The following is a 23,062-nucleotide window of genomic DNA, read 5'->3' on the forward strand; positions in this document are numbered from 1 at the left end:
AAGGGTAACAAGGGGTAACAAGTGTAACAAAGGGTAACAAGGGGTAACAAGGGTAACAAGGGGTAACAAGAAGTAACAAAGGTAACAAGGGGTCACAAGGGTAACAAGGGGTAACAAGGGTAACAAGGGGTAACAAACGGTAACAAGGGTAACAAGGGGTAACAAGGGTAACGAGGGTAAAAAGGGGTAACAAGGGTAACAAGGGGTAACAAGAGGTAACAAGGGAACAAGAGGTAACAAGGGGAACAAGGGGTAACAAGGGTAACAAGGGGTAACAAGGGTAACAAGGGGTAACAAGGGTAACAAGGGGTAACAAGAGTAACAAGGGGTACCAAGGGTAACCAGGATAACAAGGGTAACAAGGGGTAACAGGGGTATCAAGGGGTAACAAGGGTAACAAGGGTAACAAGAGTAACAAGGGTAACAAGGGGTAACAAGTGTAACAAAGGGTAACAAGGGGTAACAAGGGTAACAAGGGGTAACAAGGGGTAACAAGGGTAACAAGGGTAACAAGGGGTAACAAGGGTAACAAGGGTAACAAGGGGTAACAAGGGGTAACAAGGGTAACAGGGGGAACAAGGGGTAACAAGGGGAACAACGGGTAACGAGGGTAACAAGGGTAACAAGGGTAAAAAGGGGAAACAAGGGTAACAAGGGGTAACAAGGGTAGCCGGGGGAACAAGGGGTAACAAGGGGAACAAGGGGTAACAAGGGTAACAAGGGGTAACAAGGGTAACAACGGGTAACAAGGGGTAACAAGGGTAACAAGGGGTAACAAGGGGTAACAAGGGTAACAAAGGGGCACAAGGGTAACAAGGGGTAACAAGGGTAACAAGGGTAACAAGGGGTAACAAACGGTAACAAGGGTAACAAGGGGTAAGAAGGGTAGCAAGGGTAAAAAGGGGTAACAAGGGTAACAAGGGGTAACAAGAGGTAACAAGGGGAACAAGGGGTAACAAGGGTAACAAGGGGTAACAAGGGTAACAAGGGGTAACAAGGGTAACAAGGGGTAACAAGGGTAACCAAGGTAACAAGGGGTAACTAGGGTAACAAGGGGTAACAGGGGTAACAAGGGGTAACAAGGGTAACAAAGGTAACAAGAGTAACAAGGGGTAACAAGGGTAACAAGGGGTAACAAGTGTAACAAAGGGTAACAAGGGGTAACAAGGGTAACAAGGGGTAACAAGGGGTAACAAGGGTAACAAGGGTAACAAGGGGTAACAAGGGTAACAAGGGGTAACAAACGGTAACAAGGGGTAACAAGGGGTAACAAGGGTAACAAAGGTAACAAGGGGTAACAAGGGTAACTAGGGGTAACAAGGGGCAACAAGGGGTAACAACGGGTAACAAGGGTAACAAGGGGTAACAGGGGGGTAACAAGGGTAACAAGGGGTAACAAAGGTAACAAGGGTAACAATGGGTAACAAGGGTAACAAGGGGTAACAAGGATAACAAGGGGTAACAAGGGGTAACAAGGGTAACAAGGGGTAACAAGGGGTAACAAGGGTAACAAGGGGTAACAAGGGTAACAAGGGGCAACAAGGGTAAAAAGGGGTAACAAGGGTAACAAGGGGTAACAAGTGTAACAAAGGGTAACAAGGGGTAACAAGGGTAACAAGGGGTAACAAGGGGTAACAAGGGTAACAAGGGGTAACAAGGGTAACAAGGGTAACAAGGGGTAACAAGGGGTAACAAGGGGTAACAAACGGTAACAAGGGTAACAAGGGGTAACAAGGGGTAACAAGGGTAAGAAGGGGTAACAAGGGTAAGATGGGGTAACAAGGGGTAACAAGGGTAACAAGGGGTAACAAGGGTAACAGGGGGAACAAGGGGTAACAAGGGGAACAAGGGGTAACAAGGGTAACAAGGGGTAACAAGGGTAACAAGGGGTACCAAGGGTAACCAGGGGTAGCAAGGGTAACAAGGGGTAACAGGGGTAACAAGGGGTAACAAGGGTAACAAGGGTAACAAGAGTAACAAGGGGTAACAAGGGTAACAAGGGGTAACAAGTGTAAGAAAGGGTAACAAGGGGTAACAAGGGTAACAAGGGGTAACAAGGGGTAACAAGGGTAACAAGGGGTCACAAGGGTAACAAGGGGTAACAAGGGGTAACAAACGGTAACAAGGGTAACAAGGGGTAACAAGGGTAACAAGGGGTAACAAGGGGTAACAAGGGTAACAAAGGTAACAAGGGGTAACAAGGGGTAACAAGGGTAACAAGGGGTAACAAGGGTAACAAGGGGTAAAAAGGGGAAACAAGGGTAACAAGGGGTAACAAGGGTAACAACGGGTAACAAGGGTAACAAGGGGTAACAAGGGTAACAAGGGTAACAATGGGTAACAAGGGTAACAAGGTGTAACAAGGGTAACAAGGGGTAACAAGGGTAAGAAAGGTAACAATGGGTAACAAGGGTAACAAGGGGTAACAAGGGTAACAATGGGTAACAAGGGTAACAAGGGGTAACAAGGGTAACAAGGGGTAACAAGGGGTAACAGGGGGTAACAGGGGGTAACAAGGGGTAACAAGGGGTAACAAGGGTAACTAGGGGAAACAAGGGGCAACAAGGGGTAACAACGGGTTACAAGGGTAACAAGGGGTAACAAGGGGTAACAAGGGTAACAATGGGTAACAAGGGTAACAAGGGGTAACAAGGGTAACAAGGGGTAACAAGGGGTAACAAGGGGTAACAAGGGTAACAAGGGGTAACAAGGGGTAACAAGGGTAACAAGGGGTAACAAGGGTAACAAGGGGCAACAAGGGTAACAAGGGGTAACAAGGGTAACAAGGGGTAACAAGTGTAACAAAGGGTAACAAGGGGTAACAGGGGTAACAAGGGGTAACAAGGGTAACAAAGGGTAAGAAGGGTAACAAGGGGTAACAAGGGTAACAAGGGGTAGCAAGGGTAACAAGGGTTAACAAGGGTAACAAGGGGTAACATGGGGTAACAGGCGTAACAAGGGGCAACAAAGGTAACAAGGGTAACAAGGGGTAACAAGGGGGAACAAGGGGTAACATGGGGTAACATGTTGTAACAAGGGGTAACAAGGGTAACAAGGGGTTAGATGGGGTAAGAAGGGGTAACATGGGGTTACAAGGCTAACAAGGGGTAACATGGGGTAACATGTTGTAACAAGGGGTAACAAGGGTAACAAGGGGTTACATGGGGTAAGAAGGGGTAACATGGGGTTACAAGGCTAACAAGGGGTAACATGGGGTAACAAGGGGTAACAGGGGGTAGCATGGGGTAACATTATCATTAGTACCAGTAGTGGCCGGGGTGGCTTGCTACAGGTACGAGATAGGAGACTGGAGGAACATCCTGCTTGTTAATTGTCTAATTATCTTCTACACCTAATTTTAAATCTTTTAAAGTTCATCTCAGTTCGTGTGTGTACATTGTATTTTTAGTACCTTGCAAAATAGACGACTCCAAGCTCTGTGAAAATGTTGCTAAAAGCACTTGATGAACAAGACGCTTCTCCGCTGCTAAATCCATCAGGCACCAATGTCCGCTGGTGAGTAACCTGAGAATAAAAAGAACAAGGTACATAATACTTCAAAACATGAGAGGGAGTGTTTTAACTTATCTGCAAACATGAAAGGGACTTTTGAATCTGATATGAAAAGACCGAGAAGTAATATATCAAACACGAGTTGGAGTGTTCCATCGGATATCTAAGCCACGAAGTGATATATTAAACACGAGAGGGAGTACTTCCTCTGATACCCAGTCACCGAGAAGTGATAATTTATATCAAAAACGAGTAGGAGTGTTCCATCGGATATCCATACTGCGAAGTGATATATTTACCACGAGAAGATGTGTTTTTAACAGTTATTCCTCGAGCCCGAATGGGCTTTTTACTGAGAGGCCATGAGGGCGAGAGGAATAATTGTTTTAGTAAAATCCAACTAGTTGGTCAAACATATCGAGAATAAAAAACTTTTAGCTAGTTTAAGCCAGACTTTAATCCTTTTTTGCTGCCAAAATGCCCGCGCTTTTCGCTACTAGTGAGCTATAACATATAGCCCAGTAGTAGCTCAACCAATCAGAACGTAGCATTGATAATAGACCACTAGTTGGATTTCACTAATATCTGATATGCAAAAACAGCGAAGTAATATCAAACACGAGTAGGAATGTTCTAGAGGATATCCAAGCCGCGAAGTGATATATTAAACACGGGAGGGAGTGCCTCATCTGATATCCAGTCACCGAGAAGTGATATATCAAAAACTAGTAGGAGTGTTCCATTGGATATCCAGCCGCGAGGTGATATACTAAACACGAGGAGGTGCGTTTTATCTAATATCCAAACACCGAGAAGTAATGTAAAACACAAGAAGGAGTTTTTCATCTGATATCTCTCACATCCACTCACCGAGAAGTGATAAATCAAACACGAGCAGGAGTGTTCCATCGGTTATCCAAGCCGCGAAATGTTATATAAAACATGAGAACGAGTATTTCATCTGTGTCCAGTCAAAGAAAAGCGATATAAGAACATGTCTAGTCACCGAAAAGTAAGTGAAACAAAGGACACGGCCAAGTTTACGTAACCATCCACGAGCTGAAGAGTATTGGATGAAAAACACCGTTTGATACAATCGATAGTTTTTCGCGTAATTAAAATTTCTTGATGAAACTTACAGCAGAAGTTTGCAAACTTAATATTCTGCTGGCAGAGGCCCCTTCTCCGAATTAAACGCAGACGTATATAGAATGAGGTGGTTAAGTTTAGCGCAACTTTTAAAGAAACATTTTAGCTACACAATTTCTAAGTGGCAAAGACGATTATGAGCCATACATTCTCAATAAAATTTCCAGTTTACAGAATTCTTCAAAAGGTCTTTAATACATTGTACCCAAAAAGCTTACACTATTTTAATGTGATCTTTTAATATTCTGAATTGCTTACTCTTTTGTTTGAGAATAATATGTGAACGAGGCAAAAACTATTATCAAGGACGCGCCTACAGTAAAAGACAACGGCCATTTATACGACGAAAAATAAGACGCTTCCTAAATAAGACGTAAAACTGAGAGGTATAAACGACACATATAGACTGAAATAATTCACGACTTAGCTAAGACGCGTTTGATCTAACAACAGGTGTTAAGGGGTGTTCTAAGATAAGACGCGTCTAAAGAAAATCGCGTCTTAAGGTTGATTTCCACTGACCCGTTTTTGGCTACGCACGTTAACGCACGTAAATTTTAATCACGTAGATTAAAAAGAGGTTAGATAAAAAGTGCTAACTTAAACAAGAAGTTGAGCGAGGTTCAACTTTTACGCTTACGAGCGACCTTTCATGCAAAGCCTCTATTTTATTTGCGAACGTAAATTTTACGCACGTACGCACGTAAAAATTACGCGACACTGGAAATCAACCCTTATTTCAGACAAAATGTGCCGTTTATAAGTGATAGTTTGCGTCTTATTTAGGACGAGCCGTATTTTTGTTCCTATAAATGGCGTTATTAAGAGTATTCAGGTTATACCTGTAAGATATTATGAAGCCTCTCCGTATTTTCCCACTGCCACCAGACCCAATCTCCGGGATGCACGTTCAAGATCCGTGGAGCAAAGCCCTGGTCACGAACATCAACTGTGTGATGCTAGAATGGACAAAGAAGGAATTTAAATTTCCTAAATGAGCTTCGTTAATCATTAACTGCTAAACTACAATTGCGGGCGACCAGAAGAGCCCGCAATCCTAATCTCCAGGTTGCTTTTACGCATGCGCAGCAAGTACGTAGCCAGCATTCGTTTGGACTTAATCTAAGAATGAATGGCATGCATAGAACGAAATCTGATCACGAATGTTTGGACCTTCTAACACTCGTAATCTGATCCCATGCAAAGCATGAGCGTTGGAACCAGATAGTTTTTACCTTCTATCAGGAGGCTGATACATCTTGTATCGATCCAGCCCGCACCCCCAAACACTGGGTTATTACTAGTATGCTATACTATACTATACTGTACCATATTTGTCAATGTGTAAAACTCATTTTATGCAAACAACTTTGAAGTGGACGTTTTCTGAGAATCAGATTTGAATTCTAGTAACTCTTACTCTAAGACTTTGATTGCAACTTGGGTCATATTTCATACACTGGGAAGATAAAGTAGAAACCTTTGCCTTGTACAAACCTTAACTTTGCTCTCCACTATAACAGAACAATAGCTTGATAAGGAGGGAGAGTTACTGTCATCTTGCAGGCCATACGTAAACACTCCTATGTCCTCGAACTTGTGCGTTATCAAGCCTAACGAATTCATCAGGCTAGCCTGATCTTTAAGTCTCTTACAACCGCAGCCTGAAATAAAAGCTCGCACTGTTACTGTTTGCTTCTCATCTTATTATTCATTACTTCCCATTGTCTTATTATTGATATCAACATTAACTATCAGAAAAGACGGATCGAAAGGCACCAATCATATCTAAAGTCTTCATAGCCAATAACATCACGGCTTAACTGACAAACGTCCAATACCATCGCGACTAAATTGACAGGGGAACACAGGGGAACATAGGGGAACACAAGGTAACACAGGGGAACACCACAGGGGAACACCACAGGGTAACACAGGGTAACACCACAGGGTAACACGTGGTAACACCACAGGGTAACACGTGGTAACACCACAGGGTAACTCAGGGTAACACCAGAGGGTATCACAGGGTAACACCACAAGGTCACACCACAGGGTAACACAGGGTAACACCACAGGGTCACACAGGGTAACACAGGGTAATACAGGGTAACACCACAGGGTAACACAGGGGAACACAGGGGAACACAGCTATTGACCAATCAGGTCAGTAACCAGACTTGAATGCCGAATACCATGAACTGACATGAAAAAGGTCACTTTGACTGTGCAGGTAACTACTTCACAGGTTGTCGAAAAGTCAGTCACTGCCAACAACAGTCCTATTCAGGACTATACTCGTCCGGACGATCTTATATCCACCTACTCATGAATAGTTTGTTGTTTGTTCGTTTTTTGCGTAGTCTAACCGCGGCAGGGTAAGCTCAGTCGGTAGAGCGCTTGACTGCAGAGAGGGAGGTCGCGGGTTCGATTTCCAAGGCCGGACCAATACTCAGGGTCTAATATAATGGAGAAATGAAGGTACTACCTTAGCCCTGCAAACGGGTAGACCTTCAAGTGGCTCGAATGACCACGTTAAATGGCTTTCCCGTCTCCGGTAGGAGACGTAAAAAATAGTGCCCCCAATTATTACTTTCGTGCTAAATACATTGAAACTCAAATAAAGTGCTTTTTTTTATAGTCTTGATGGTTGTTTTTCTCGGATCATCGATACTCTTGCCCACAAACTTCCGAATTTGAACCATCTGATCGGAGATGCTTCGGTTTCCGAATGCTTCTCTTACGGCACCCAGAGGTCAATCTCAATTTGGGGTATGGAGAGTAGTGAAGAGAAAAGGAGTCATGCCACGTCGGATGCAAGTAGCCAGGTTGAACTGGATAAAGATGCAAGCCAAAGAATCACACTAGAAGCAACAATCTTACCAGAAGTTGACGATTTCTGTCTTGCGGGCGAACCTCTAGCTAAAGGTGCACAGCGTTCCACCTACGCCAAACAATAGTGATTGAAAAGCTTCAGTGAGAGTACTCGGAAAGAGTAAAATGAACGGAATTGGGGACAGACTTTTTTTCAATTTTACCTCAACACAAATTTTATGGAAGTTTGATTTATAAAGCTTCAGAATCATTCGTAACTACCATAGTGCCCACATGTTTTTTGTGAACGAACGACGAAATTACGCAAACTGGCCGAACTAAGGTGGAGTGATCTCACCGCTGTACGCTAACCTATTTCTTCATTTGTATTTGAATTTTTTTTTACATTAATAAGCAAGGTAGAGAGTGTGTACCTCTTTCAAGAACAATGTGAGATTCTCGTCGTCATTGAATGCCCACCAAACTCTTTCTCCTTTCTTCACCGTAGCAAGAGCTGGAAAAAGAAGACAAAAAGTCTCATTTGACAACATGAAAAACTCCTATTTCAGAAAGAATCAAAACTAAGACTTTATCACCTTTTTGTATTACAGTCGAACCCCACCTAACATCCGCCATTCTTCAGTAGTTTTTTGAGCGACGGACGTCAACCGGAAGTGGACTTTTTGCATCATCGAGCAGTGGTTTGGTTAAAACTCTCGGGGAAATGGTCTTGACGAGCGAAATGAAATTTGGCATCACAGCATATAAAAAAGGGAGAAGATGTCACTTCCGGTTGACTTGCGCCGCTAAAAAACGTCTTTGCTTAAAGTCCCTGAGCAGAACCAAGTAGCCACGACGTGGCAGTGGCGTCAAAACAAGAGCGACTACAGAGCTGCAAATAACAGCAAATTCTCCTCCTAACGTTTTCGGTTTGGTACGACTAAAACGGTCACCTAGTTGACGTTCTTGCTAAAAAGAAAAAAATATTGGCAGCGCTGGCCCCAGTTGTTCAAAAGGTGGATAGCGCTATCCACTGGGCAGTGGAGGATCCAGGGGAGGGGCCCAGGGGACCCGGCCACTCCCCCTTATTTTTAGACCAAATTGAGGCCCCCCCCCCCACCACCCTTATCTCAGGGTCTGAATGACCGGCCCCTCCCCCTTTTCTGAAGGTGTGGATCCCCCCACTGCTGAGTAGATCATTATCCACTGCATAGCGTGTCTGATTCCCGTGACACACGTATCCACTGGATAGTAATTCGCTCTCAATATACTAAGCAGTGCTCGCGCGTGAACCAGCGTCATTTTGGCGGGAAAACGTGGTAGCCGTCGTCGCTCTACTAAGGTTACTCGAAAGATGGTTAAGTTTAACCCAGGATTAAGCCAAGGTTTAAGCAAGGTTTTCTCATCTAAGAACGTGCAACTCGAGCTTACAAAATATTGTTGTGCCTTTACTCCGAGATGCAGTAATGATAACACAAAATGTTATTCTAAGCAATACATGGGAAGGCAAAATACAAGAACAGAGCAAAATTTTAATCCTCGATTAGCGTTAATCGGCCTTTCAGGAACCCAGCTCCGGTGGTTAGCGCTATCCATCTTTTGAACAACTGAGGCCTGGAATGAATCAGTAGGAACAACAAATAGTGGTTGTTGTGGGGAGATGGCTTTTTGAAGTGGTTCGAATGTCTATTTCCCGCACAAGACGTTAAGGTAGTACCTACAAGGTTTAAATTGACCATTGTGTATGCCCATGACATGTTCCGTTGGTTGGGGTTTCACTGCCACGCATCCTTCGAACTGGGACAGATCGGCCATATTGAAAACATAGTGATACAAGCCAGGCTCAGTGAACTGATGAGAGATGAGGTCGGCCATACTGCTGAATGAAGTAAAAAGACAGTACTTTAATACTACGTAATGTTTTAAACAAGTGCTGCAGATTTTATAGAAGAGGTTAATATTTGTATTTGGAAACCCTGTTTGTTTGTTGTAGTGGGAGGGAGTAGAGAAAGAGTCAGAGGGTAAATCAATGAGACCATAGTAGAGATTATCGACGAAAGCCGACAAAAATGAAGATGATGGATTATCATGAAGAATCGCCCATATAAATGATGAATGAATAGATTAATGTTGCGTTTCTAACGATCAATAAGTTCAAAATGATAAGAACGCTATTGAACATTGTGCGCAGTTAATTCCACAGAAGCGAGCAAAAAGATGTACCTTATAACTAATGTATAACTGACGGGATTCATAACCATCGTACTTTATTGCATGCCTGTACCTATGATGAGACAAACTGCTGACAAAAACAAATTTAGCCTCTTTACACTCTTAGAACGCTTCCTCAGACAATTTTCACTGGAGCTGAAGACTATGGCACTTTTTTCGCCTGTATAGGAACAACTTGCTATCCCTTTACGCCGCCAAGGACCACCAGGCAAGGAACATCTTGCTTGTGCACAAATAAGGCCTTAGATATACATGTACTCAAGCATAAAGTCAGTTTTGAAGACCGATGTGGTTCACTTAGCATACTCACATGTAATTACGTTTTATTTTATCCAGAGACACATAGTCCCGACAAAAAGTCGGAAAATTTACCTTGACCCAGAGGAACTGGTCATTGTTGACGAAACCTAAAATGACACAAAAAAGCAAATAAACTAACAGCAACTATCGCCTTTTTTTGCAATATTACATGAAAAATCTGTTCGTCTTCATTTCAAAAAATAACCCTAAAACTCGGCAATATTTCCCCCATACTTTCTTCCTTTTGACTTCTTTCCTTCTCCTTCTTGTTCAAGTCGAAAGAATTTCACACTCTTTTTTTTGGTGAAGGTAAACTAAAATTTATTTGAGTAGGATATTGAAAGGAGACTTACCAATGGACTTGAACTGGCACCTTCTTTGTAGACATATGCATTCAAAATCTTGCAGCTATTAATATTCTACAAAAAGGTTGTAGTTTTTGTTACTTCATGTTTAACGTATAACGGTAATTTACGAAAGAGACAAAACTGTTTCGCGGAGAACGTCTTAATCGGCTAACAGTCATATCACGGCATATTTTATTTCATCTAACTTCCTCATGCAAGTTTATGATACGAAGCTTGCACGCTTAATGACCCGCATAGCCTGTGGGGAAAAGGCGGCTGTACAAAGGCTATGGATGGCCAACAAAAAATCGAAAGCTGCGTTCACTATTTAGCATATAAGTGGCACTTCGGGCGCATTCGATTTGCCGCTGGCATAATACCTGCAAATTATTCTCAAGACTTGAAGTTGGCCTTCAGTCTTACCTTGGAGGTTGAACAGTTAAGCCAAATTCTGTCTTGGACCCTGGCAGATATAACTTTTGGTTGAAGAACTTCCTCACTGATGTCTATTAAAAATTCCCTGATGAAAAGAAACAAACAGACAATGAAGTTCCTCTTTTTAACAGTTTACCACTTGAAACAAATGAGATTTCGATTCTCGAAAATTGCAATGTACGGTAGATTAATGCCCTTCTACTCGCTGCTCGCGTGCATGGGTTATGCGCAGAGTAACTTTCCAAAAAAAATAAATTGCAGTCCTATTTCATTCGAATAGCATACAAATAGTAAAAGTGCATTGAACATGAGTGGCCATTTACTGTGTGGTCCTAACATACAGGAATCAGGAATCATGGTGCGACAAATATGACTCCAATGACGATGACGATAACAATGATGATTGAGGATACTAATGATGACGATAATGATGGTAATTATGATGATGATGATGAGGATGATGATGTTGGTGATGATGATGATGATAATGAAATGATAATGATGATGTCATTGAAGATGATAATTTGAGAAAGACGAGGATAATGACTCCTGGGTTTAAACCTTTCACGATGGTAATTATGATGTCAATGATGATAATGAGATTAATGACCATGAAGAAGTCGACAGTGAAAATGATGACGAAAGCCTTCACAATAAGTAATGGTAAAAGGACTAAGTGGGGTAAAATTCAGGGAGTAATCGGGCGAGTAATTTCAATTTGGCGATACGAAATAACGAGCCCGATTACCCCTAAATTGTACAACACGGGGTCCTATTACCGATTAATTGTGTCAATAACAAAATGAGAGAATCTCAGTCGTGGAATATTTATTATATAAGAGAAAGATCCAAAGCAAAAACATGATTGGTTACCACTTAGGACGAAATTATCGGAATGCAGAAGCCCGACCACATGATGAACTTTTCCAAAAAACAATTACATTTTTTTAAATTTAACAAGCTGTCAGTGCCTAAAGGAAAACTATCTGGATAAAATTCACTGGACCAGTTAGTTTCATTCCTTTTTTCTTTTCCAGTTGAAGCTGGACAGCCTACCTGGTCCCTATTTTTTCATTCACTTCGACTGGTTATCATCTGCCATGCAGTTAAATTTCATTGGCTGGTGGCATTTGCTACTTGATTTTCATTGGTTTTTTAATTGTCTGATTTGACCAGTCTGATTACAAACTCCTGGTAATCGGACAGTTCAGGAGTTACAAGAGCAAAATTAAGCAATAAAAATCATGGCTGTTTACAATCAATCAGATTCAAGAATTTTTTTATTGACACAATTACGACAATAATGATAGTGATGATAATGAACATGCTGATGATTAGTGACTGAAGGGGGGGGGGGGGGGAATGAACAGAGAAGTGTGTGATCAGTCTGTGATCTCCCATTATATCAGTCCAGACTGATTAATGTTTATGAGAAGGATTGAAATGTACACACAAGTTTTTTCCTTCTTTTTCTTTTTTTTTTCTTCAAAATAGACAATTTACCTTTTCTTCTGTGTAACTTTCACTACACAAATCATGGAAACCTTTTCCAAGTCCTGCAACTCAGCATCAAACATGTCCAAATAAAACAGGTACAAACCAGTATCTTGGAAAATCTTTCTATATGCCGATTTAACTTCAAACCTTAAAAGAAAAAACGAAACAATTTACATCCAGGAATTCGTAAATAAGACGGTGATTAGGTTCGGGGGTTCTTACGTTCAAGCATTTTTATGTTCAACGGTTCTTACGTTCAGCGCTTCTTACGAATAGGGATACTTACATTCAGGAAAACATACGTCCAAGAGTTCTTACAACTAGAAGTTCTTACCTCCAGAAGATCTTACAACGATATGTGAGTCCTGGGATAAATACAAGACAGAAAAACACTATTCCCCTATTAAATCATCACTGATCGACTGTTTCACTTTGGAACAATTACTATTCTACCACTACTGTTCTGCCATCACTATTCCACCATCTCTGTTCCACTCTTCCAACATCACTGTTGCACCGTCACTGTTCTACCACTACTGTTCCCCTGTTCCACCATTACTGTTCCACCATTGCTGTTGCACCATAATTGTTTTACCATTACTGTTCCACCACTACTTTTCCACCACTACTGTTCCACCATTGCTGTTCTACCACTACTGTTCCACCATAACTGTTTCACCGTTACTGTTCCACCACTACTGTTCCACCATTGCTGTTCTACCACTACTGTTCCACCATTACTGTTCCACCACTACTGTTCCACCATTACTGTTCCACGATAACTGTTCCACCATAACTGTTCCACCACTACTGTTCCACCATTACGGTTCCACCACTACTGTAACACCAATACAGTTCCACCAGAACTGTCCCACCATTACTGTTTCACCATAACTTTTCCACCACAACTGTTCCACCAATACAGTTCCACCAGAACTGTCCCACCATTACTGTTTCCCCAGAACTGTCCCACCATTACTGTTTCACCAGAACTGTTCCACCATTACTGTTCCACCATTTCTGTTCCACCATAACTGTTCCACCACTACTGTTCTACCACTACTGTTGCACCATTACTGTTCCACCGCTACTGTTCCACCATCTTTGTTCCACCATTTCTGTTCCACCATAACTGTTTCACCACTACTGTTCCACCAGAGCAGTTCCACCAGAACTGTTCCACCACTACTGTTCCACCATTACTGTTCTACCATAACTGTTCCACCACTACTGTTCCACCAATACAGTTTCACCAGAACTGTCCCACCACTACTCTTCCACCACTACTGTTCCACCATTACCGTTCCACCAGAACTATTCCACCATTACGGTTCCACCATTTCTGTTTCACCATAACTGTTCTACCACAACTGTTCCACCACCACTGTTCCACCACTACTGTTTAACCATTACCGTTCCACTATTACTGTTCCACCATTTCTGTTTCACCATAACTGTTCTACAACCACTGTTCCACCGTTACTGTTCCACCATAACTGTTCCACAACTACTCTTCCACCATACCTTTTCCGCCATAACAGTTCCACCGGAACTGTTCAACACTCCTGTTCCATCATTACTGTTCCACCACTACTATTCCACCAGAACTGTTATACCACTACTGTTCCACAACTACTGTTCCACCATTACTGTTCCACCACTACTGTTCCACCACTATTGTTCCACCATGTTTGTTTTGCCAGTACTGTTCCACCATTGGTCTACCAAAATTGCTGTTCCACCACTACTGTTCCACCGTTACTGTTCCACCATAACTGTTCCACAACTACTGTTCCACCATAACTGTTCCACCATAACTGTTACACCACTATTGTTCCACCATCTTTGTTTTGCCAGTACTGTTCTACCATTAGTCTTCCATCATTGCAGTTCCACCACTACTGTTCCAACGTTCCTGTTCCACCATAACTGTTCCACAACTACTGTTCCACCATAACTGTTCCACCATTACTTTTCCACCACTACTGTTCATCCACTACTGTTCAACCATTACCGTTCCACAATTACTGTTCCACCACAACTGTTCCACCACTACTGTTCCACCATTACTGTTCCACCACTACTGTTCCACCATTACCGTTCTACCATTAATGTTACACCAGAACTGTTTCACCACTACTGTTCCACCAAAACTGTTCCACCACTACTGTTCCACCATTACTGTTCCACCACTATTATTTCACCATTTTTTTTCTACCAGTACTGTTCCATTATTAATCTTCCAACATTGCTGTTCCACCACTACTGTTCAACCGTTACTGTTCCACCATAACTGTTCCACAACAACTGTTCCACCATTACCGTTCCACCATTACTGTTCCACCATAACTGTTCCACCACCACTGTTCCACCACTACTGTTCCACCATTACCGTTCCACCATTACTGTTCCACAATAACTGTTCCACCACTACTGTTCCACCATTACTGTTCCACCACTACTGTTCCCCCATTACTGTTCAACCATTGCCGTTCCACCATTGCTGTTCCGCCACTACTGTTCCACCATTACTGTTCCACCACTATTGTTGCACCATTACTGTTCCACCACTACTGTTCTACCATTACTGTTCTTCCATTAGTGTTCCACCATTATTGTTCTACCATTACTATTCCACCATTATTGTTCCACCACTACTGTTCCACCATTACTGTTCCACCATTACCGTTCCACCATTGCTGTTCCACCGTAACTCTTCCACCATTACTGTTCCACCACTACTGTTCCACCATTACCGTTCCACCAATACTGTTCAACCATAACTGTTCCACCACTACTGTTCCACCATTACTGTTCCACCACTACTGTTCCACCATTACTGTTCCACCACTACTCTTTCACCATTACTGTTCCAGCAGAACCTTTCCTCCACTAAAGTTCCACCAAAACCGTTCCACCACTACTGTTCCATTACTACTGTTCCACCATTACTTTTCCACAACTACTGTTCCTCCATTACTGTTCCACCACTACTGTTCCACCAGAACTGTTTAACAACTACTGTCCCATCATTACTGTTCTAGCACTACTATTCCACCAGAACTGTTATACCACTACTGTTCCACGAAAACTGTTCCACAATTACTGTTCCACCACTACTGTTCCACCATCTTTGTGCTGCCAGTACTGTTGCAAAATTAGTCTTCCAACATTGTTGTTCCACCACTACTTTTCCACCGTTACTGTTCCACCATAACTCTTCCACAACTACTGTTCCACCATTACTGTTCCACCACTACTATTCAACCACTACTGTTCCACCATTACCGTTCCACAATTACTGTTCCACCATCTTTGTTCCACCATTTCTGTTCCACCATAACTGTTCCACCACTACTTTTCCACCAGAAGTGTTCCACCACTACTGTTTTACCAGAACTTTTCCATCACTACTGTTTCTCCATAACTGTTCCACCACTACTGTTCCACCACCACTGTTCCACCACTACTGTTCCACCATTACTGTTCCACCATTACTGTTCCACCATTACTGTTCCACCATAACTGTTCCACCATTACTCTTCCACCACTACTGTTCCAGCACTACAGTTCCAGCCCTACTGTTCCACCATTACCGTTCCACCATTAGTGTTTCACCATTACCGTTCCACCATTACTGTTCCACCAATACTGTTCCACCATTACTGTTCGACCACTACTGTTCCAGCATTACTGTTCCCTTACTGCTGTTCCACCATTACTGTTCCACCATAACTGTTCCACCACCTTTGTTCCACCATTTCTGTTCCACCATAACTGTTCCACCACTACTGTTCCACCAGTAATAATAATAATAATTTATTACTTATTCGGCGCAAATATCTATATGAATATATTCAAATGCGCCTTACAAGTTACATTAAAATAATAATAAAATAATAAATCTAATATAGTAAAACTATCCAGTCCATATCTAATAAATAAACTAAAAATTACACAGAGTCAAAAATGTAAAATTCTAAAAAAAATAACAAGCATACGCTTTTCTAAAAAGATGAGTTTTCACTAAGGACTTAAAAACGTCCATTGTCTTCGCATTTCTAATGTCATTTGGGAGACCGTTCCACAGTCCCGGAGACGCAACTTGAAATGCTCTGTCTCCAGTACAGTTCCACCACAACTGTTTCACCATTACTGTTTCACGAGAACTGTTCTACCATTACTGTTCCACCATTTCTGTTCCACCTTAACTGTTCCACCACTACTTTTTAACCACTAATGTTCCACCACTGTTGCACCATTACTGTTCCACCACTACTGTTCCACCACCACTGTTCCACCACTACTGTTCCACCATTACTGTTCCACCATTACTGTTCCAGCATAACTGTTCCACTATTACTGTTCCAGCACTTCTGTTCCAGCACTACAGTTCCAGCACTACTGTTCCACCATTACCGTTCCACCATTAGTGTTTCACCATTACCGTTCCACCATTACTGTTCCACCAATACTGTTCCACCATTACTGTTCGACCACTACTGTTCCAGCATTACTGTTCCACCACTGCTGTTCCACCATTACTGTTCCACCATAACTGTTCCACCATCTTTGTTCCACCATTTCTGTTTCACCATAACTGTTCCACCACTACTGTTCCACCAGTACAGTTCCACCACAACTGTTCCACCATTACTGTTTCACCAGAACTGTTCTACCATTACTGTTCTACCATTTCTGTTCCACCATAACTGTTCCACCACTACTGTTCAACCACTACTGTTTCACCACTACTGTTCCACCACTACTGTTGCACCATTACTGTTCCACCACTACTGTTCCACCATCTTTGTTCCACCGTTTCTGTTCCACTATAACTGTTCCACCACTACTGTTCTACCAGTACAGTTCCACCAGAACTGTTCCACCAGGGAGGAGTGGGTGCGAAAGTGACACTATTAGATTATTGTTATTTTTAATACTGGTAGGTATTTAAAGGAGCAAGAAAAATCAACAGTACCTTGACTTTCTCGCAAGAAATCCACCATGTTTATAACAATATCTGGTAACAGAAACCAAATGATTTAAAATTATATGCAAAAAGTTTAGCTTATTGAAATTCAGAAAATTAGAATGTCTGAATCTATAATGACAGAAACCTACCCTATCTCCTGCAGATAACAAGGAACTTCAGAATCTCCATATTTGTAGGTCCACTGCACAGTTTCACCTTCCTGTATGTTCACAAAGTGTGGCTGAAATCCTTGGCCAGTTATCTGTAGATAAAGATACAGTCAACTCTCTCCAAGACGGACACCTTTGGGACCAGCACTTAGTGTCCATCTTAGAGAGATGTCTGTCCTATAAAGAGTCAAATAAAGGGAATAAGCACAGGCAGGGGCCAACTCTTGGTGTCCCATTTTACAGAGGTGTCCGCTAAGAAAGAGTCGACTGTACATGTAATATTGGTTGGGGAAACGGACACGGTTTATTGTTGGTTGATACCCCACAACTTGTAATCCAATGTAATATTTTTTATTAAAATGAAGGGCACTATCACAACATACTTTGATTTCACCTCTGTGTTTTTCCAAAACCTCAACTTTCAAAGTCTTCAATCTGTCTGGCAAAGATTCACTGCAAATTATAATGACAAAGACACACAACATGGTAAAAAGAATGGTTAATTTTTGTGCAAAATCACAGCATAGGATAATAATATTAGAATCCCTCCTTTATTTACAGAAATTTTTCTTGAGGTGGGTTACTCAGCTTCCTCAGTTGTGTTAGAAATGCTGTCCTCACTAGCCCACAAACTAGGCTTTTTTCGTTTTTATGAATTCTCATTTCAAATTGATTATATTAGGCCACCATCTTAGAGGAAATAAAAATTGGACAAGGGAGGAGGGGTATCAGAGCAGGGCTGGCTTATTGTTTTAAATGGATCGTGTCAGGACGCCATCAATCTTTGGCTCGCCCCAACCCTCTGTCAGTTTTTGCATCCATGATGGCAGCAGAAAAGTCAAAGGATTATTATCATCACTTGACAAGAAAAATATACTTATTTTGCAGGCACCTATGTTCCTAAGTAGTTCCACTGAACTTTTCAACCTTTTGTAGAACCTGCAGTAACCTCATTCTATTGGTAATGCCACAAATCCTGCCTCATCAGATGCGAGAGCGACTGGAGCCATTTTGGTTTGATGCAAGGGATCTCGACCACCCTTCCCAGCATCCTTTGCACCTTGCTTATTATTCTAACGACCCATTGCGTGATACTTCGTGATCACTCACAGTTACATTTTCCATCAAACACTTAAAATGCCTAAACAGGGCTAGCCTGTAATTAAGTTTTTAAGCAGCCATAGTAACTGAAGATTCACATGTAACATCTCACAAAAATTTATCATGCCACCTTTAGCTATTTCCACTTTGGTCACCCGTAACATCAAGTGTGCTTAGCCATAACAGGTGCTACAGGTTACAGCCCTTAATGACAGCTCTGCAAGGCAGCCACAAATCTGTTTGTATGCACCCACAATATTGTACAGAACATTTCCATAAAAAATACAAACCTTGCAAAAGTGAATTGCCCCTTCCTTCCAAAGCACACCTTAAAAGAGCCAGACTGTGTCACATCACCACTCTTGTACCCTCCTGGCACCTGATTCAACTGATCTACACCACTAACCTAAATTGTAAAAGTATTTTGGGGGACATTATAAATGAGAAGACTTATGGTTAAAAAATTATGGCAGACTTGTTGTAGTTCATTTTTATCCTCGGTTTAAATTTTATTTCCCTTTGTTTTAGACTCATTATGATACATTACCATACCCAAAAACCAAAGGGAAATAAAATTTAAACCAAGGAAAAAATTGAACCACAACAGATACATATATCGTATGTATATAGTACATGTAAATGAACATTTGCTGTTTTAAAATTAATGTAGTTATTTTAAATATTATCCAAACTGGTTTATACCATTCTTGAAATCGAGGTGGTGATTTTGGTGTTTTTTTTGGTTTTATGCCTTTTAAAGGCTTTGTTTTTAAGAAAAAAAATTGCGGGGGGGGGGGGGGGGGGGTTAGTTTATGAGTCACTTCCCAGTCACCAGAAATCCATAGTATTCCATTGGCTTTTCTCATTACATACCAGCATCAAGCCCCTTTACCTTAATTTATTTTAAGCAAAAAAAGAAACAATTATTTTGGTATCTGTATCGAAATGGATCAGCATCAAACGTATATTTAAGGCATGCCCATGGCAGGGCAAAAATCTTTTAACCCAGTTAAATACTTTGAGAATAAGGCCACATTTGTTATTTCTGATGATGCATTTGTAAAAAAAATAACAACTGTAAGTAAAGCATAATTCAGTTTTTTTCCTCGTCAGAACAAATTACTGATATGATTATAAGAATTAAATAATTTAATCTAAAAACTTTAACTCTTTTAGTCCCAAGCTAAGGGCGATCAACATCAATTTTCTCCAGAATAATAACAAATACTTGAACAATAGAAAAGGTCATAAGAATTATTTAATTGACCACCAAGGAGAAAGTGCTTTGATCGGTTAACAAATTCTCTCAACTGATTCTTCAAGGAAACGTATGGAACACAGTCTAGAGAATGTTTATGTGGATATTGGTGCTTAAAGTATAAAGGGTTAATAAAATACCTGAATCACATTAAAAACTTGAGATGGTATATCACCTTTCCACTCGAACGATATGCACTGAGAATAGTTAAAATAAGATGACATTTACATGACTGCAGGGTAATTATGAGGATTCAGCATGAAGAAACAAATAATACATTATTATATTCAAGGCCGTGCTCTAAGGAACATTGAAGGGAGCCCAGTTCTCTGAACCTGTAAAATCTAGGGTGCCCAGCATATCATTGTGTTAAAGAAGGAGTATTTTCTAGTTTCGCAAGAGCAAAAGGTAGGCACCAGGGGCCACCAGGCTCTGCTAGAGCACAGCCTTGATATCTGAAGTACCAATATATATATATTATTATTTCCTATGCCAAAAGTGTCATATCAATAGCCTGCGCCATAGACAAAACTACAACCGTAAACTACATCTGCGAAACAGTGCCAAAATCCTTGATCGAGGTTAGATTATATCTGTGATGAAGGTTTCATTTCAACTGTGTGCCAAGCACACACGTAGGGAAAACAAGACTTGAAGAGATGCAACAGCTTATTTGAAAATTTAAGACCTTGGAACAAAATGGCAAATAGTAATAGTATTGAAACTCTGAGAAATAAGAATTTGCGACTGTTTCAGGGGCACCCAACGTCAATTTTCGGAAAATATCTGTTCGGAAGACTATTTGACATCTAGAATTTTCGGAACATTTGTTGTAAAATTTCTTGCTTGCCTGCCACTCCTAGGATTTTTGAACATCTAAAAACTGGTACAATTGCCCATTTTTAACAGATTTTTACCCTAAAAAGGTCTTTTCAAAAAGGTAAGTTTTGATCCCTATAATTTTCAGATCACTAGACTTTCAGCTAGGAAATCCGAACGGATGAAAAAATTTTAGGGGATAAAAATATGCCTATATCTACAGTTTAAATACTAAAATACATTCAACAATGCTATGTTTAAGCGATTTTGAACTGTATTCTCGTTGGGTGCCTCTGACTGTTTACCATTTACAAAAGGTGTCCAGAAATTCTAAATGTAGCTGGAAGTACCATATTTATTCGATTAAAAGCCCCCTCAAATAAATGCTGTACCTAATCAAAAGAATGTGGCGTTTACTAGAGGATAATAAGAAAAACTTCGCTACAACTTGGTAATTCACACATTTTTTACTATTCGATCTCAGCAAAATAAGGGAGACATTGGAACCTTAAAATTACATAATATTTAGAGACGATATACAACAAGCATTGTCAGTGATTTAAAAAAAAGTGATTTCAAAATAAACGCCGAACTGGAATAAATGCTGACTTGAATATTACCGCCACATTGGAAAGGCTACAAATTTAATGAACGCCAGGGTGTTTAACTGAATAATACGTCGGTAAATGAAATGTACCAACAACCCAAAAACTTTTGTTCCATAAAACTTCCCGACAAATTTCATTTCTGCTATATTTTGGGAAAATTATTATGGTAAACAGTTAGAGCATGACATCTGGAAAGGTAGCCCTGATTTCCCAGTTGAAATGTTTCAAATAGAAATTTGCGACCCACGAATAATTTGGGACTGAATTTACAAGTCCTGGATTTTGCTCACTTGCATTTACCAAACTGTGAACTGGTATGTTTCTCTGTGTAAATGGTAAAAAATCCATCAGTATGATAGCTAGAAATGCCTTTGAAACTTTCAGAAAATTGTCGCAAAATATGCACTGGCCGATCAGAAGCCGGGATTTCTTGAAAAAGTGTTACAGACTACTTGATGGGGCTGTAAAATTTGCAAGCAATTCCACCATTACGAATGATATACCGTTAAATTTAACAATTTCGCAGCTGATTGGCTTCTTAGCAACCAATTACTAAATAAACCTTTATGAGGAAGTCACTTTTCCGCAAACCTTTTACGAAAATAAATAGAGTGTTCTTGCTAAGGCGAGCAGACAACTTTTTTCGACATTAATACTACACTTATAGTCCCCTCTTCTCGCTTTCAAAAAAATAAAATTACAAATCTACCTCAATTTCACGCCGATTTTGCTTACCTGTCCTTCGTAAAGAGTGAGATTACGAGGCGAGAAGCCTTCGTCCGAAATGCGGACGACGACCACTTCTGCGAGTTTATAAAAACAAAAAGAAAACAAACGTTGAGATCTAGCGACATACAATGAAAAAAAAAAGACCTTTCCAAAAGCAAAACATCGAAATAATCCCCACTGGATTAATTCAAATCGAGACTGAGCTTTCAGTCATCTTCGTCAATTGAAAGCAGACCTCATTTTCACGCTTCAGAACGCAACCAAATTATCGGATAAAATTAATTGTACCTCTAAATGCATCGCTTTCATCCTTCATTGTTGGAATAATGAAGTTCTTTGAAGGTCCAGAGCAAACAATTCCCATCATGAATAGTAGATCAGGGCTCCATGACAGATAATTTCATACCCGCAACGACAAATCTTGCACTTGACAGCCATGACGAACGAGCAGGGACGCGAAAATTACCAAGATCCCTGTCTGAGCGACTCAAGCGACCTCCTACTTTCATCATAATTTTTCTGGCAAAGAATAAATAACACTACTAGTTTAGAGTCTCCATAATCAAGTACTAGGATTTCTCAAGACACCATTCTTCCCGAATTAAAGTTACATCCAGACAACAGTAATTTTGCATATCTTACATGAAACCCCGTCAACCGCCGCTTGTTATTCGTTCCCAGGATAAAGTGAGACAAACCCTCCCTACGGGGGGAGGGTAAGAGGTTCGCAACCTATGCAAGAAAATTACCGAAGGAAAATTTCTACTTTTGTAAAGTTAAGTATTTTGCTGCTTACACGTTGATTCTGAAGTTATGCTAGCCTCGTTGCAAGAATGATTAAATATCTCTTCCAGACCCTATGCCAGTTGGGGATGAGACTGCAAAGCCCGGAGGGGTTAAGCGGTATCATCATCATCATCATCATTATCATCATCATCATCATCATCATCATCATCATCATACCATCGTCGTCATCGTCGTCGTCATCACCATTATTATCGTCGTAGTCGTCATCCTTATCGTTGTCATCATTATTAGGGACTTTAAGCAAAGACGTTTCAGGCCACGCACGTCAACCGGAAGTAGACTTTTTGCAAAATTTGGCGGTGTTTTTG

The 23,062-nt window shown here is 41.0% G+C and overlaps 1 protein-coding gene across 1 annotated transcript in view; it reads right to left on the minus strand.

Annotated features, from left to right (window-relative positions):
* The window catches only part of LOC140923613 (uncharacterized), a 77,572-nt gene extending 55,182 nt beyond the window's left edge, over nt 1-22,390 (minus strand). The window contains exons 1-16 of the mRNA XM_073373685.1: nt 22,236-22,390; nt 19,932-19,988; nt 18,824-18,939; nt 17,816-17,885; nt 17,412-17,524; nt 17,269-17,310; nt 12,294-12,434; nt 10,779-10,875; nt 10,362-10,427; nt 10,087-10,115; nt 9,198-9,352; nt 7,911-7,990; nt 7,546-7,606; nt 6,160-6,326; nt 5,505-5,621; nt 3,413-3,525 (exon numbers count right to left, since the gene is read on the minus strand). Coding sequence (XP_073229786.1) covers nt 3,413-3,525; nt 5,505-5,621; nt 6,160-6,326; nt 7,546-7,606; nt 7,911-7,990; nt 9,198-9,352; nt 10,087-10,115; nt 10,362-10,427; nt 10,779-10,875; nt 12,294-12,434; nt 17,269-17,310; nt 17,412-17,524; nt 17,816-17,885; nt 18,824-18,939; nt 19,932-19,988; nt 22,236-22,256 — 1,445 coding nt within the window. The 5' untranslated portion in view covers nt 22,257-22,390. The remainder of the gene's footprint in view (nt 1-3,412; nt 3,526-5,504; nt 5,622-6,159; nt 6,327-7,545; nt 7,607-7,910; nt 7,991-9,197; nt 9,353-10,086; nt 10,116-10,361; nt 10,428-10,778; nt 10,876-12,293; nt 12,435-17,268; nt 17,311-17,411; nt 17,525-17,815; nt 17,886-18,823; nt 18,940-19,931; nt 19,989-22,235) is intronic.
* Between the last annotated feature and the right edge of the window lie 672 nt (nt 22,391-23,062).

Source organism: Porites lutea, chromosome 13 (genome assembly GCF_958299795.1).
Source record: "Porites lutea chromosome 13, jaPorLute2.1, whole genome shotgun sequence".
NCBI lineage: Eukaryota > Metazoa > Cnidaria > Anthozoa > Scleractinia > Poritidae > Porites > Porites lutea.